Source organism: Papaver somniferum, unplaced genomic scaffold (assembly GCF_003573695.1).
Source record: "Papaver somniferum cultivar HN1 unplaced genomic scaffold, ASM357369v1 unplaced-scaffold_47, whole genome shotgun sequence".
Classification (NCBI taxonomy): Eukaryota; Viridiplantae; Streptophyta; class Magnoliopsida; order Ranunculales; family Papaveraceae; genus Papaver; species Papaver somniferum.
In genome coordinates this window covers 144226-156825 of record NW_020647304.1, presented here as the reverse complement: position 1 = coordinate 156825, position 12600 = coordinate 144226, and the positions used below count along the sequence as shown (strand labels likewise).

The window sequence follows — 12600 nt, the reverse complement described above, 5'->3', positions numbered from 1 at the left end:
TATGTATGCCCTGGAACATAGGCAGGCTAGAACCTCCACCTAGCTCCATTAGGGACAAGGATTTAACCAAAAATAGCCACTGCTTAGCATCTTTCCTGTTCTTCTTTGTTATCTATCTGTTTTTGTGGCTTCTTATCACTGTTTTTGTAGCTGTTTTTTATAACTGTTTTGTGCCTTGTTCTTCCTTTGCCTTTGGACCTTGGCCATTGCCTTTGATTTATCACTGCCATGCCATTGTTAATATGCACATGTAGATCACTGTTGTTTTATCATTGTATATATTGCCACATTGTATATAATGACACTATCTCCATTGCCATTGTCCACTTTCCCTTTGATATATTTCCCTGTTTTTCCTTGTTCTGCCCTGTTTTGCTTCCCTGCCCAGCCTGCATTACCCTACTGCTGCTGTTGTGCCTCTCTTCCTTTGCCTGTGCTGTCCACGGTACCAGTCCTCTCTTGTCATTACCCTGTAAATACCCTCTCATGTTGGCCTTGTACATACATTGTTTCACTTTGTTACTTCCTCACTGTCACTTTCTGTTTGCTCACTGTCTTTCTTTACCATTCTTGTTCACTGCTCTCTTGTTACTGCCCACTTTGCTCTCAGCTCTGTCACTTCTCTTCTGCTTTAAGCCCACTGTAAACTCTTAAGGTTAAAGACAGGCCCAGTTCACTGTGAAAGCCCAACTCAATCAAAGCTTAGCTCACATCAAAACCCCAGTTTAATTCATTTCAAAACCACTGAGCCCAAGAGCACTTCAAGATCATTGAGCCCAGTCTACAGTTCTCTCCAAAGCCTAGTTTACTGATAGGCTAAAGCTAAAGCCCAGTTCATTCCCATTGACACTCAAAGCCCAGTGCACTTCAAAGGCCAAGGCTAGTGCACTTCAAGACCAACTGAGCCCAAGCTCAGTTCACTTCATTGTCAAACAAGCCTATAATCCAAAGGTACCCAAAGCCCAAAAGGCTTCATAGTTAACCAACAACAATTTAGGAGCCCAAAATAGCTTGAAAACTCCAAAACACACCCAGTCTCTGTGGATCGACCCGTACTTGCACGAGCTACAACTGACGACCGTGCACTTGCGGTATTACTGTAGGCCCGTTTCATTTCGCTTCAATTTTATACGCTTTCCCGGGACCACCATATAACACACCCATTCAGTTCAGGACCCACCATATTTCCCTAGGGTTCAAGGTTTCCCGATCTAGGTTTAGACGTGGGACATAATGATCTAACGGTTTCGAAGCTAAAGTTGTCCGGAATAGCACTGCTCGAAATTACTACCATGCCCATTTTGTTCGAAATCCGTGTGCTCACCTTTTTTTCTTCTCGCATACCCATTTTTATTTTCAAATTGCATTTTGTTTGTGATTTGGTTTATTTTTCATGTCCAAACTTCCATATTCTTTTTAGGAGACTGTAGTGGTCTTCGCTGACAAAAGGTCCTACCAATGGTTCACGTGAAAGAAAGAGAAGAGATGAAAATAAAAGGATCATAGGAGCAACTGAAGAGAAGGATTAGGGGTTGAGATGAGAGTAGGAAGAACAGATAAGGTTATAGACAGATTGACAGAAGGAAAGAATAAAAGCTTTACTCAGTAATTCATGCCACAAAACAACAACCAGGAGAGAATAAAAGGACAGAAACGTGCAGAAGAATTAACAAAAAAAAAAAAAAAACACCATGGCTAAACTAAGGGCTAAAAAAAAGGTGCCCCATGAAGGGACATAACAACTTCCCATTACTCCACAAGATTCTTGTCCACAAGAATCAGCATAGGAAATTGGTGTTGTAGAGTCAGCGTATCTTCCCAAGTAGCTTCATCTGGTGTGGATTATGCCTAATGAACCAAAACATGGTCAATAGGTTGGTTGTACTTCATGAGTTTTCTTGTATCTAGCACCTGCAATGGAGTAACCTTCAGATAAACTTCTTTATCAGTGGATGGCAGGGAAGTTTGAGGAAGAATGCCAGCACCCAACTTGAGATTTAATTGAGATACATGAAAAACATGATGAATCCTTGAATTGGGTGGCAATTACAGTTTATAATATACACTTCCAATCATCTCTACCACCTGGAGTGGTCCAAAATTTTTTGCTGCTAACTAGAGGTTTCTTCTAAGTCGGACTGAGGTTTGCATGTAAGGCTGCAATCTGAGATATACCTAATCCCTTACTTGAAACGATCTTTCCACTCTTTTCTTGTCATCTTGTTGTTTCATCCTATGTTGAGCTTCCACCAATGCATATTTCAGTAAATCACTCAAAAACTGTCTCTTCAGTAGATACTCTTCAGCAGAAAAGCTATACATAGTGTGTGAAATAGATATCCCAAACTGAGGTGGTGGATATCCATATAAGGCCTCAAAAGGTGTAACCTTTAGACTGGTATGATAAGTCGAGTTGAACAACCATTCTGCAAGTGGAATCCAAGTGGCCCATTTGGATGGTCTGTAGCTAGTCATGCACCTCAGATAGTTTTCCACACAAGCATTAACTCTTTTTGTTTGCGCATCAAACTGTGGGTGAGATGAGTACTTAAATGTAGCGTTGTGCCCAACTAGTTGAACAATTCCTGCCAAAAATTATTGAGGAAAATGTTATCCCTATCTGATAAAAGGGAGATAGGAAGGCCATGTAGTTTATAGATGTTTTCCAAGAATAACTTAGCCACGGATGAAGCAGTAAATGGATGACTCAATGGTAGAAAATGATTATATTTAATGAATCTATCCACTATAACCAATATTACCACCTGCCCTCAGATTTTGGGAGTCCAATAATGAAATCCATGCTTATGTGTTTCCATGCCTGGTCTGGAACATGTAATGGTTGGAAAAGACCACCATGAAAGAGAGTTTGAGCTCTTATGTTGCTCACAAATGTCATATTCTTTGATGTACCGGAATAATTCTTTTTTGAGACCCACCCAATAAAAATACAGTTTAGCCATCTCATAACTATCTTGAGTGCCAGAGTGCCCACCTATAGATGAGGAATGAATGGTTTCCAATATTTGAGTTCTCAAATTCCAGTAGAGCCAATATAAATTCTGCCATTGTATTTAAGCACCCCTTATTCCAGTGTATAAGAAGGAACTGTTGTGGGAGTAAGAAGTAACTTGGGAATTATATAAAGCGCTAAAGTGTCATAAATATAGCTCTATATGACCTCCTGAATTCAAGCTGGTTGCAGTTGAGAGATAGCATTGCATGAGGCAATGAGAAGTTGACCTCTAGAGACTACATCAACCACCCTATTTTTACTTCCCTTCTTGTAACATACTTCATAATCATAACCAAGTATCTTAGATAACCATTTTTTTTTGGTAAAAAAGAATGTAGTTTTTGCTCCATGAAATACTTGAGACTTTGGTGGTCAGTGGAAATTGTGAACTTACTACTTAAAAGATAAGGTCTCCACTTGGAATCTGCCATGACCACAACCAATAATTCTTTTTCATAAGTGGAAAGAGCAGCAAACCTAACCATCCTGCCTTTGTTAAAGTAAGCAATTGGTCTTTTATTCTTCATAAGATCTTCTTCAACCCCATTATCACATGCATCAATTTCAAGCTCAAAATATTGTGAGAAGTCAGGAAATATTAAGACAGAAGTAGTAGTGACAACTACTTTTAATTGATCAAATGTTGTTTGTGTTGCAGAGGTCCATTGGAATTTATTCTTCTTTAAGAGCTCAGTAAAGGGCTTGGAGATAAGGCCATAATTTTGAATGAATATTGTGTAATAACCAGTAGGACCTAGAAATCCCCTTAAGGCTTTGAGTGTAGTTGGAACTGGTCATTTTAACATGCATGCAATCTTTTTTGGATCAGCAGGGATTCTATCCCTAGTGATAATGTGACCCAAATACTCAATCTGAATTTGTACAAAAGAACATTTTCTAAGATTTGCAAATAAAGAGTGTTGTTGGAGAAGTTGAAGAGTAAACTCCAGGTGTTATAAGTGAGATTGTATATCAAGACTATATATAAGGATATCATCAAAGAAATCCAGAATGAAATTCCTCAAATAAGTTTTAAAAAAATCATTCATAAAGTGCCTGAAAAAAGGCTGGTGCATTAGTTAAACCAAAGGGAATTACTAAGAATTCAAAATGACCTAGACGTGTCTTAAAAGCAGTTTTATGAGTATCAGCAGGAAAAACTCTAATTTGATGATATCATGCTCTTAGATCAATCTTTGTAAAGAATTTAGCTCCATTGAGTTCATCCAATAACTTCTATAAGTGGTATGGGAAATTTTTCTTTTATTATTAGAGCATTCAACTTCCTATAATCTACACAAAATCTCCAACTGCCATCTTTCTTTTTAATTAACTAAAGGAATTGGTGATGGAAAAGGATTGTTGCTAGGTTGGATAACCCCTGAGACTAGCATTTCTTGCACTAGTGTTTCAACAACTTATTTTTGAATATAATGGATTTTGTATGGCCTTTGGTTAGGTGGTGTTGAAAGTGGTTTAAGTGGGATGTGGTGGTCATGTGCTGTTGAAGGGGGTAGAGAGGTGAGTTCAGTAAAAACAGAAGTATAGTTATTTGTGGAGGAGTAGTAATGGTAAGAGGAGTAATATAGATAGAGAAGAACTGACCTATCATCCAATGCTTATTATTCTTAAAAAATTGTGAGCAACACTGACTGACATCATGGAGGCTTTAGCAGTGTCAGTGTGATCCTGAAGTATAATGTTGTCACGCTTGCTAGTGAAAGATAATGTAATTTTATATTAAAATAAAACATGACTGGACTTATCTCTTTCATCCAATCCACCCAAGTACCATGTTACAACCACCTAGAGCAAGTATTTCCACATTAAATTAAAAAAATTTGCCCAACATGTGTCATAGTAGAGATGGGTATCTTTCATGACTTAATAATTTATGACCATTAGTTACAGCCACTTGAAGTGGAGTTGTTGGCTCAATGACACAACCACACCGCTTGGATACCTCAGGTTCCAAAAAAATGTCGGTGCTACCACTATCGATGAGAATAGTAATGGGTCTCTTCTTGATGACCCCATGAATTTTAATAGTGGTATGAGATACGTTACCAGCCAGAGCATGTAAAAAGATTTCAATCTCCTCCTCAGTGTTGAGGTTTGTTGGTGAATTTTCTGGAGAACTTTCTTCTGGGATAATGACATCCTCCTCATCAGCAACCAACATGAATAGTCGTTGTCGAGTATATTTATGACCAGTAGTATAAAATTCAACGCAGTTATAACATAATCCTTTCTCCCTACAAGTTCTCATGTCAGCATATGATAATTTTTTGATTATGTGAATTGGTGGGAGTGACGGGTTTAATATTGAGATTTGGATTGACAGAAGAAGACGAGGTTTTATTGTTGGTGGATGAAGTCACAAATAAAGGGGCGGGTTTTAAAGGATTTTTTTTCTTCTTACCAGTTTTTGCCAATAATGCTTCTTACATACGAGCTAGATATATAGCTTGATCCAATGTTGTGGTTGAAAACATCTGAACATGCATCCGTAATTCTTCTTTAAGGCCAGTAATAAAACTAGAAGTAAAATAATCTTTAGGAAAGTGACGAAATTAGGCTACCATAATAGAAGCTAAGTTTACCTTTTGTTCGTCATCCATGGTGTGCATATGAAAATACTTTTTACATTTTCCGATCCACGCTCGTGGTCTATCGTCGTTGAATCTTGGAAACTCTATCTTTGGTTTGGAACAATACTAACTATTAGGAATACCGTTGAAACCCACTGGTTTTTCCATGGTAGTGAACGGGAGGAGTGCGAAAAGAACCAACAGGAACTGACCCCAATATTCCTGTATTTGGATCTATACGATGTTCACCTTGGAATTCCACTGAACAAAAAAGACATCCTCTGTAAATATTCTTCAATTGGTTGTTTGTGGTTTTCGGTAACTTGTTGTAAAAGATCTTTGTATTTTTGATCTAAGGTGACAATCGATTGAACTAAGTCTTTTTGTTGCGTAATGAGTTCTTTCTACTGGTTTACTAGTTCATCTTGTTTCAAATAAAAATTTGCTTGGTTGGTTGAAGATTCAATCTATTTGAGAATGAGTTCATCCAGACGTTTAGATATTTCGTCTAACCAGCTCTCTCTATTAGCTATTAGAAAATTAAAGAAGAAAGAAATTTTTTTCACAGGATTGCAATAGCTCTGGTACCAATTTGTAGTGGTCTTCACTTACAGAAGAACCTAGCCATGGTTGATGTGATAAGGGATTTTTATTTTTTATTTTTTTTGAAAGAGAAAGTTATATTAAAAAAGAAAGACCAAAACCAAGGTCAATTACATACACATTAGAGTATCCCAATTACTCCAAATAAGGCTTGGATCGACAAACTTGAAAGTGTCATTTTTCTGTAGAGCCACCATTCACGAGGACAGAAAGATGAGTAGTAGTTACACACCATTTAATCCAAGAAATCCACTTACCTCCAAATTCATGCTTCTGTAGGATTGTGAACAAGGCATTCCAATTAACATTATCGAAAACTTTCTCCATATCAATCTTACACAGAATTCCAGGTTTCCTTGCCTTTAACCTGCTATCAACACATTCATTCGCAATTAAAACACCATCTAGAATTTGTTTACCATGAATAAAATCCCCCTGGAAATCAGATACCATCCCTGGCATCACCGTCTTCAAACGAACTGCGAGAATTTTTGAAATAATCTTATACACCATACCAATAAGATTTAGAGGCCTATAATCTTTAGGAGTGCAAGAGTCCTCCTTTTTTGGAATAAGTGTGATAAAAGAACAATTAAAACGCCAGTCTATTGAGCCAAGCCCGTGGAAGTCGTTAACTAACCCCATGAATTCTTCCTTTAAAGTGCTCCAGCAACTCTTGAAAAATTCAACAGTAAATCCATCTGGCCCGGGTGCTTTGTTACACCCCATTTTCCTAACCGCCTCCAAAACTTAATCTTCAGTAAACTGACGTTCAAGCCACAATCTTTCCACCTCTGTGATTTTCGGAAAATATAAATTCTCCATACTCGAATTCACCTCCTCCCCCAGCGTAAACAGATTAATAAGGGATTGATATACCCCAAACGAAATAGTAACTCAATTAGCAGCCATGACAATTTGTACTTTACATGATATAAAATAGGGTTTATATAGATTTTGGGCCCAAAGGCATGCATTTTGGTCACACTATCATGATATATACTCGACTTTATTTTTTTTATTTTTCGTCATAATGATAAACTCAATGTCATATGTAAATTTCAAGGAACTATGCATGTTTTGACACATGGTAGATTTTGGTCCAAAGACAGATTTTTTATCAGGTAGGAATTTTGGATGACATGACAATAAGTTAGATTTTGATCAACCAAGCAAATAGGATCACGATCCCCCGTACCAAAATTTTGGTCATACATTTGTAAGTTTTGGAACTTGGTGAAAAAATTTCCCGCGACCACAGTGAATTTTGGGTGATCAAATAAAGGTAAATCAGGTTACAAATTCGGACCATAATGATGCGGATTTATATTATAGGTCACATACATGGGACCTTTGATTCAATGGGTTACACTTAGGGGTGTCAACGGGTTCGGATCCTCCCAGGTATCACTAGACCAGGACCCGGACCCTACCTATAAAGGTCGGATCCGGTTCCTAAATTTGTGGATCCAGAACCGGACCCGTTTAAATATCCGGGTACTCGTCCGTTCCGGGTACCCATTGGGTCTAAAGAAAACTATTTAAAAAATCTCAAAAACTTAATATATTTCTCTTTTTAGCTTGGATTTAAGTAATTTTTATAAAAAAAATATTATTATTTCTTATGAATGTACTAAATAAAGATTAAATGTAAGAGAAAAAATTTAAATGAGTAAAATATCAAAGCTAAAACTAGAAAAAAATACTTATAATTTTGCTAAAAACATGAATAAAAGAATGAATAAACGGGTACCCGATACCCGCGGGTACCTAATGGGTATTACCTGTTTGGACCCGTTTAAATTCGGGTCCAATCGGATAATTACCCGCTGGATCCTAAGTAGCTAATGGGTCCAATTTTAGGATCCGGAACCGGACCCTAATATACCAAGTCCGGTTCCGGATCAGGGTAATGGGTACCCATTGACAGCCCTAGTTACACTAGACAAATTTTTGGTCAAAGGACGTGGTTCAAAAAGTCGGTCAACATTTCACAGCTTGGTGCCCAAGCGAAAGTATCTAACAAAAGTCCAACAAATTATACACCTTGGTGCCCAAGCGAATCATTATTATAAAATCCAATGAGTGAACAGCATCCATCCAAAATATCTCTCTCTCTAACCATGGAAATAGAAGTAAAGTTCATCGGAGCATCACCAAGTCCGTTCAATTCAAGAGTAGAAATTGCTCTGAAACTCAAGGGCATAAAATATGAATTCATAAGAGAAGATCTCTCAAACAAGAGTGATTTACTCTTACAATCCAACCCAGTTCACAAGAGAATCCCAGTTCTTGTTCATGGAGGAAAACCTATTTCAGAGTCGATGATCATTCTTGAATACATCGATGAGACGTGGCCAGAGATCAACCCGTTGCGTCCGAATGATCCTTACGAGAGATCCGTTGCTCGGTTTTGGACTAAATTTGTTGAGGAAAAGGTAATAACATAAATTTCATGATTTCATCCTTTTTTTCCCTTAAAATTTTCATGCACATAAGTTGTTCATTGAAATTTCACTGATTAATTAGTCTCTCAATATACAGAGCTTATGCATGTGGCTGCTATTTGGAGGCAAAGGACAAGAAAAAGCCAAGGAAGATTGCCACAATATGTTGAAGACATTAGAAGAACAAAGCAATATTGGGGACAACGCATTCTTCGGTGGCGACAATATTGGATTAACAGATATAGCATTTGGAGTGTTAGCGTACTGGTTGGAAATTATTGAAGACATTGCGAAACTGAAGATTTTTGATGCCGAAACATTTCCTCGCTTGCACTCATGGAAATGTAAGTTTTTGGAAGTTCCTGTCATCAAAGAAAGCCTTCCGAACCGCGATGAATTGACAGTGTTTCTGGAAGGTCGAAAGGATTGGATCATAGCAAAAGCAGAATCTTTACAGGTTTCGGCAAGGTCTTGAAATGATGATCAGCAAATCAGATTTTTCTATTTCGTCTTAGTATGTACTTTACAGTTAACTTTATATTTCAAGATCATATCTTTATATTCCGTCTACTATGTACGTTGCAGTTAACTTCCTCAAATGTCTTTCTGAAAGACTGAAGCTCTAATTCTGTTTATCGCTGCTGTTTTAAAATTTTCAAGAAATAAAATACCTAATCCAATTCATTGCCCTATTCCACTATTTTTCAATACAGCACCAGTGTTTCAAAAGCTAGCAACAAGGTTTGTACTACAAGCAATGTGCAAAGATAGAAAAAACATCTTGAATAGGGTCCAATGTCTGGAACATTTATTTGACTTCTCTTCATTTTTCACTTTCAAAACCACCGCAAAGATATGGGAAGTTAAAGATATCTATGTAGGGACAAAATGTCGCACACCTTGTTATTAAGCGAAATAGTCATTTCACCGTCAAGCGAAGCCGATCGCACAAAGGTTATCAAAGATGACGTCACAAAGTCACACTAAAAGCATAAAGAGTCGTGCAGAAATGAAGAACACGTGCGAGAAATATCAATATGAGTGTGCGTCGTTGACGCATGTCAGATCCGAAAATAAGGGCTTTATTAGTTGTCATCCACTATGTAAATACATATATAAAGAGAAAGTCAGGAGAAAGGAAAGGAAGGACACATTTGCAAAGGGAGGTAAACCTTAACTTTGGTATTCATCTTCTTCCCTCATCACCCAAAACTAGATCTAGAACTCTACCCAAAAACCCATTAATGGAGATTCTAAATATAACACTCATGTAATTCCAACAATCATAATGAAGAACTATGGATGTAAATCACATTGATCGGATCATGTTAAAAATTCTTGTGTCTATTTACATTTTTAAAATTTACATTATTGATTAGGTGATAAAAATGATTAGATCTGGAAATTATTATCATCATATTAATAGGGATGTGTTGTAGAATTTCCTGACTACAATCTAGTTCTTGTCAGTTCACCCTCTAACGACGTACCTTTTGCATGATGAGTCAGCGAAAAAATGGGGAGAGCAGCTTAAGCTATTAGGTGTAGGTTAATTTTATAGTTCTTCCTATTTGACCCGAAACCGATCAATCTAGTCATGAGCAGGTTGAAGAGAGCCCTAACAGCCCTTGATTTTCAGTCAAATCACTTTAACTAAAGATCTTTATAAAGTTGGAAGTGGAATTATACTACCTAACCTCTTTAATTTGCAATTCGCAAATGCTTCCCTTTTATTCTTTTTTTTTTAATGGAATAAGTCACCGAGTTATTCATTGATACTAAAATCTAAAAACTGCACAATTCGAATCATTCTCACAAACAACTAGCTAATCAACTTTTGGCATTACTTGTCAAATCATTAACCATATCCAACTTCCGCAATCAACTAGCTAATGAGACATACATCCAGACGGCTGCAGCCTGCATGCTCCTTCAAATAAGTCACTGATATGGAAATTTTGGAGTCATAAGTTGAATATTTTGATGGCAAATTGTTTGATTAATTGGTGATTTCAATGTTAAATGACTCTAATCAATATCATAAGTCATAACATAAGTGTTGCATTTTGTATCACTTTCATGTACTCATAATCCAATACATAACAGGTTGTGAGTAGATATATGTCCCGGTGTACAGTTGAACCGAGAATGAATATTACATCCAACAAGGTTCGCCATTTTTCGACAAGCACCATCCTACCAGCAACACAGAAGAAGGATACAACTGACCAAAGGATAGAATTAAACCCAAGTGATCTCTGGTTGCTTAGAGACGTAAATTGGTATCTCATCAATTTATGGTCTCAGATTTCTAGACGCATAACTGGTCATATCAGCTCACTTCCTCCAATTAATGCAGAGCCTCGTTGGTTGCCCAAAAATACCAATTTCCCCATTCATCTACCCTTTTCATCCATTGACAAACTTTTTGTAGAAAGGTATGTTCCAGATCCACTATTAAGGCAAAGATTATTTCATTTCACACCAGAGAAAATTGCAAAACCCAAAGCCGACGTCAAACTCCGAAAATCATACTAGTGTTTCAGCGGTACAAGCTGTATTGGCTCATGTTCGGAAAATCATACTAGTCTCAGCAGCTCGCAATTAGTACCAGGCATAGAATAGATCCACCTTTACGCAATGGTTACTTTGGCAACTCAATTGAGATTGCGGTTGCAACTGTTAAGGCAGGAGACTTGCTTGAGAAAGGTCCAAAATTTGGAGCTTTGTTACTGAAACAAGCGGTTGAGACTTGCAACAATGTTGAGATTAGACGTGGTTGGGAGTCATGGGTGCAAAATCCTGTGCTGCCGTCAATTTTTGACTTGATATCACCAACTAACTTGTCAGTGCTTGGCTCGACAAGATTTGATCTCTATGGCACCCATTTCGGCTGGGGTCCACCACTCGCAAGTCGATCAGGGAGCAACCTCAAGTACGAGGGGAAGATTACAACCGATCCCGGTCCAGTTTGAAAGGATTATAACTATCAACATTTGCCTGCCTTTTGAGATATTGCGAGTCTTAGAAAATGATATTGAGTTCATGAAGAGTGCCTGCACAGTTTTACCACCAGAATACTGCAATAAGACATCTTTGTCAAAGTTATAGTTCCACATGCGGTGCAATTTTGATAAACATTATGCAAGGTATGTTATGCATTTTTTTCTAGTGTGAAATTCAGATGTATCCTTGTTTTTTTTTGGCTTTTCAAATGTACCCTGTTTTTTGAACTTTACAAATGGTCTCATTATTTATTTATTTTGGGAAAAAACGGATTTCATCTAGTTAAGTGCAAGGTGGCAGTTATCTCACCTATCAAACATTAAAGAAATCTTCTTTACTATGAACCACATCTCTTTTGTACAAGGTCGATTTTTCACCAACTAAAAACCCTGAACCTCGAACTAAAAGCCATGAACCCTGAACTAAAAACCTTGAACCCTGAATTTGGCAACGATAAACCCTGAAATAAAATCCACGAACCCTGAACTTGGAAATGGAAAACGCAAACCCTTAAACCCTGAATTTGGGAATGATGAACCCTGAACCTACCATGACCCTGAATTTGAGAATGATGAACCCTGAACTAAAAATGCTAAACCTAAACTTGGAAATGATGAACCTCTTTGGGTTATATTGTAGCGAACCTGAAAATGGTGAAACGATCTTAAACCGAGCAGGACGAACCCAAAAAATAATGTGAAGCTTAACATGGCAACGAGTAAAGGGTAAATAAGTAAATTATAGTGGAACTTAACCAAAATGGAAGAAAAGTTGATGACGTGGATAAATTTGTAAATGTCAAAAAAACTGGGTACGTTTATCTTTGGGATATTTCAATAGGGTACATCTTCGTATATCCCATTTTTTTTTCGCAAGGCTTAAATCCCGAAAACATTTATCAAAGATTACTATCTACAAGCTGAGTTAGCTTGGAAAA

At 37.4% G+C, this 12600-nt stretch overlaps 2 protein-coding genes across 2 annotated transcripts; both read left to right on the top strand.

Annotated features, from left to right (window-relative positions):
• The first annotated feature begins 8287 nt into the window (after positions 1-8287).
• On the top strand, positions 8288-9349 carry LOC113342784 (probable glutathione S-transferase). Its single transcript, XM_026587212.1, has 2 exons — positions 8288-8648; positions 8755-9349. Exons 1-2 carry the CDS (start codon positions 8292-8294, stop codon positions 9130-9132), a joined length of 735 nt encoding a protein of 244 aa, XP_026442997.1. The 5' UTR covers positions 8288-8291; the 3' UTR covers positions 9133-9349.
• Positions 9350-10805: 1456 nt separating this feature from the next.
• On the top strand, positions 10806-11632 carry LOC113342755 (BAHD acyltransferase DCR-like). The gene is made up of 2 exons (XM_026587194.1): positions 10806-11095; positions 11272-11632. The coding sequence occupies exons 1-2, from the start codon at positions 10806-10808 to the stop codon at positions 11630-11632; spliced, it is 651 nt and encodes a 216-aa protein (XP_026442979.1).
• The last annotated feature ends 968 nt before the right edge of the window (positions 11633-12600 follow it).

Bases quoted from the DNA above. Each gene is read 5' to 3' on its own strand.
- LOC113342755 (XM_026587194.1), top strand. From the start codon at position 10,806: ATGAATATTACATCCAACAAGGTTCGCCATTTTTCGACAAGCACCATC. The intron at 11,096-11,271 runs GTATGTTCCAGA...AATTAGTACCAG, and splicing joins GACAAACTTTTTGTAGAAAG to GCATAGAATAGATCCACCTT.
- LOC113342784 (XM_026587212.1), top strand. From the start codon at position 8,292: ATGAGTGAACAGCATCCATCCAAAATATCTCTCTCTCTAACCATGGAA. The intron at 8,649-8,754 runs GTAATAACATAA...CTCAATATACAG, and splicing joins CTAAATTTGTTGAGGAAAAG to AGCTTATGCATGTGGCTGCT.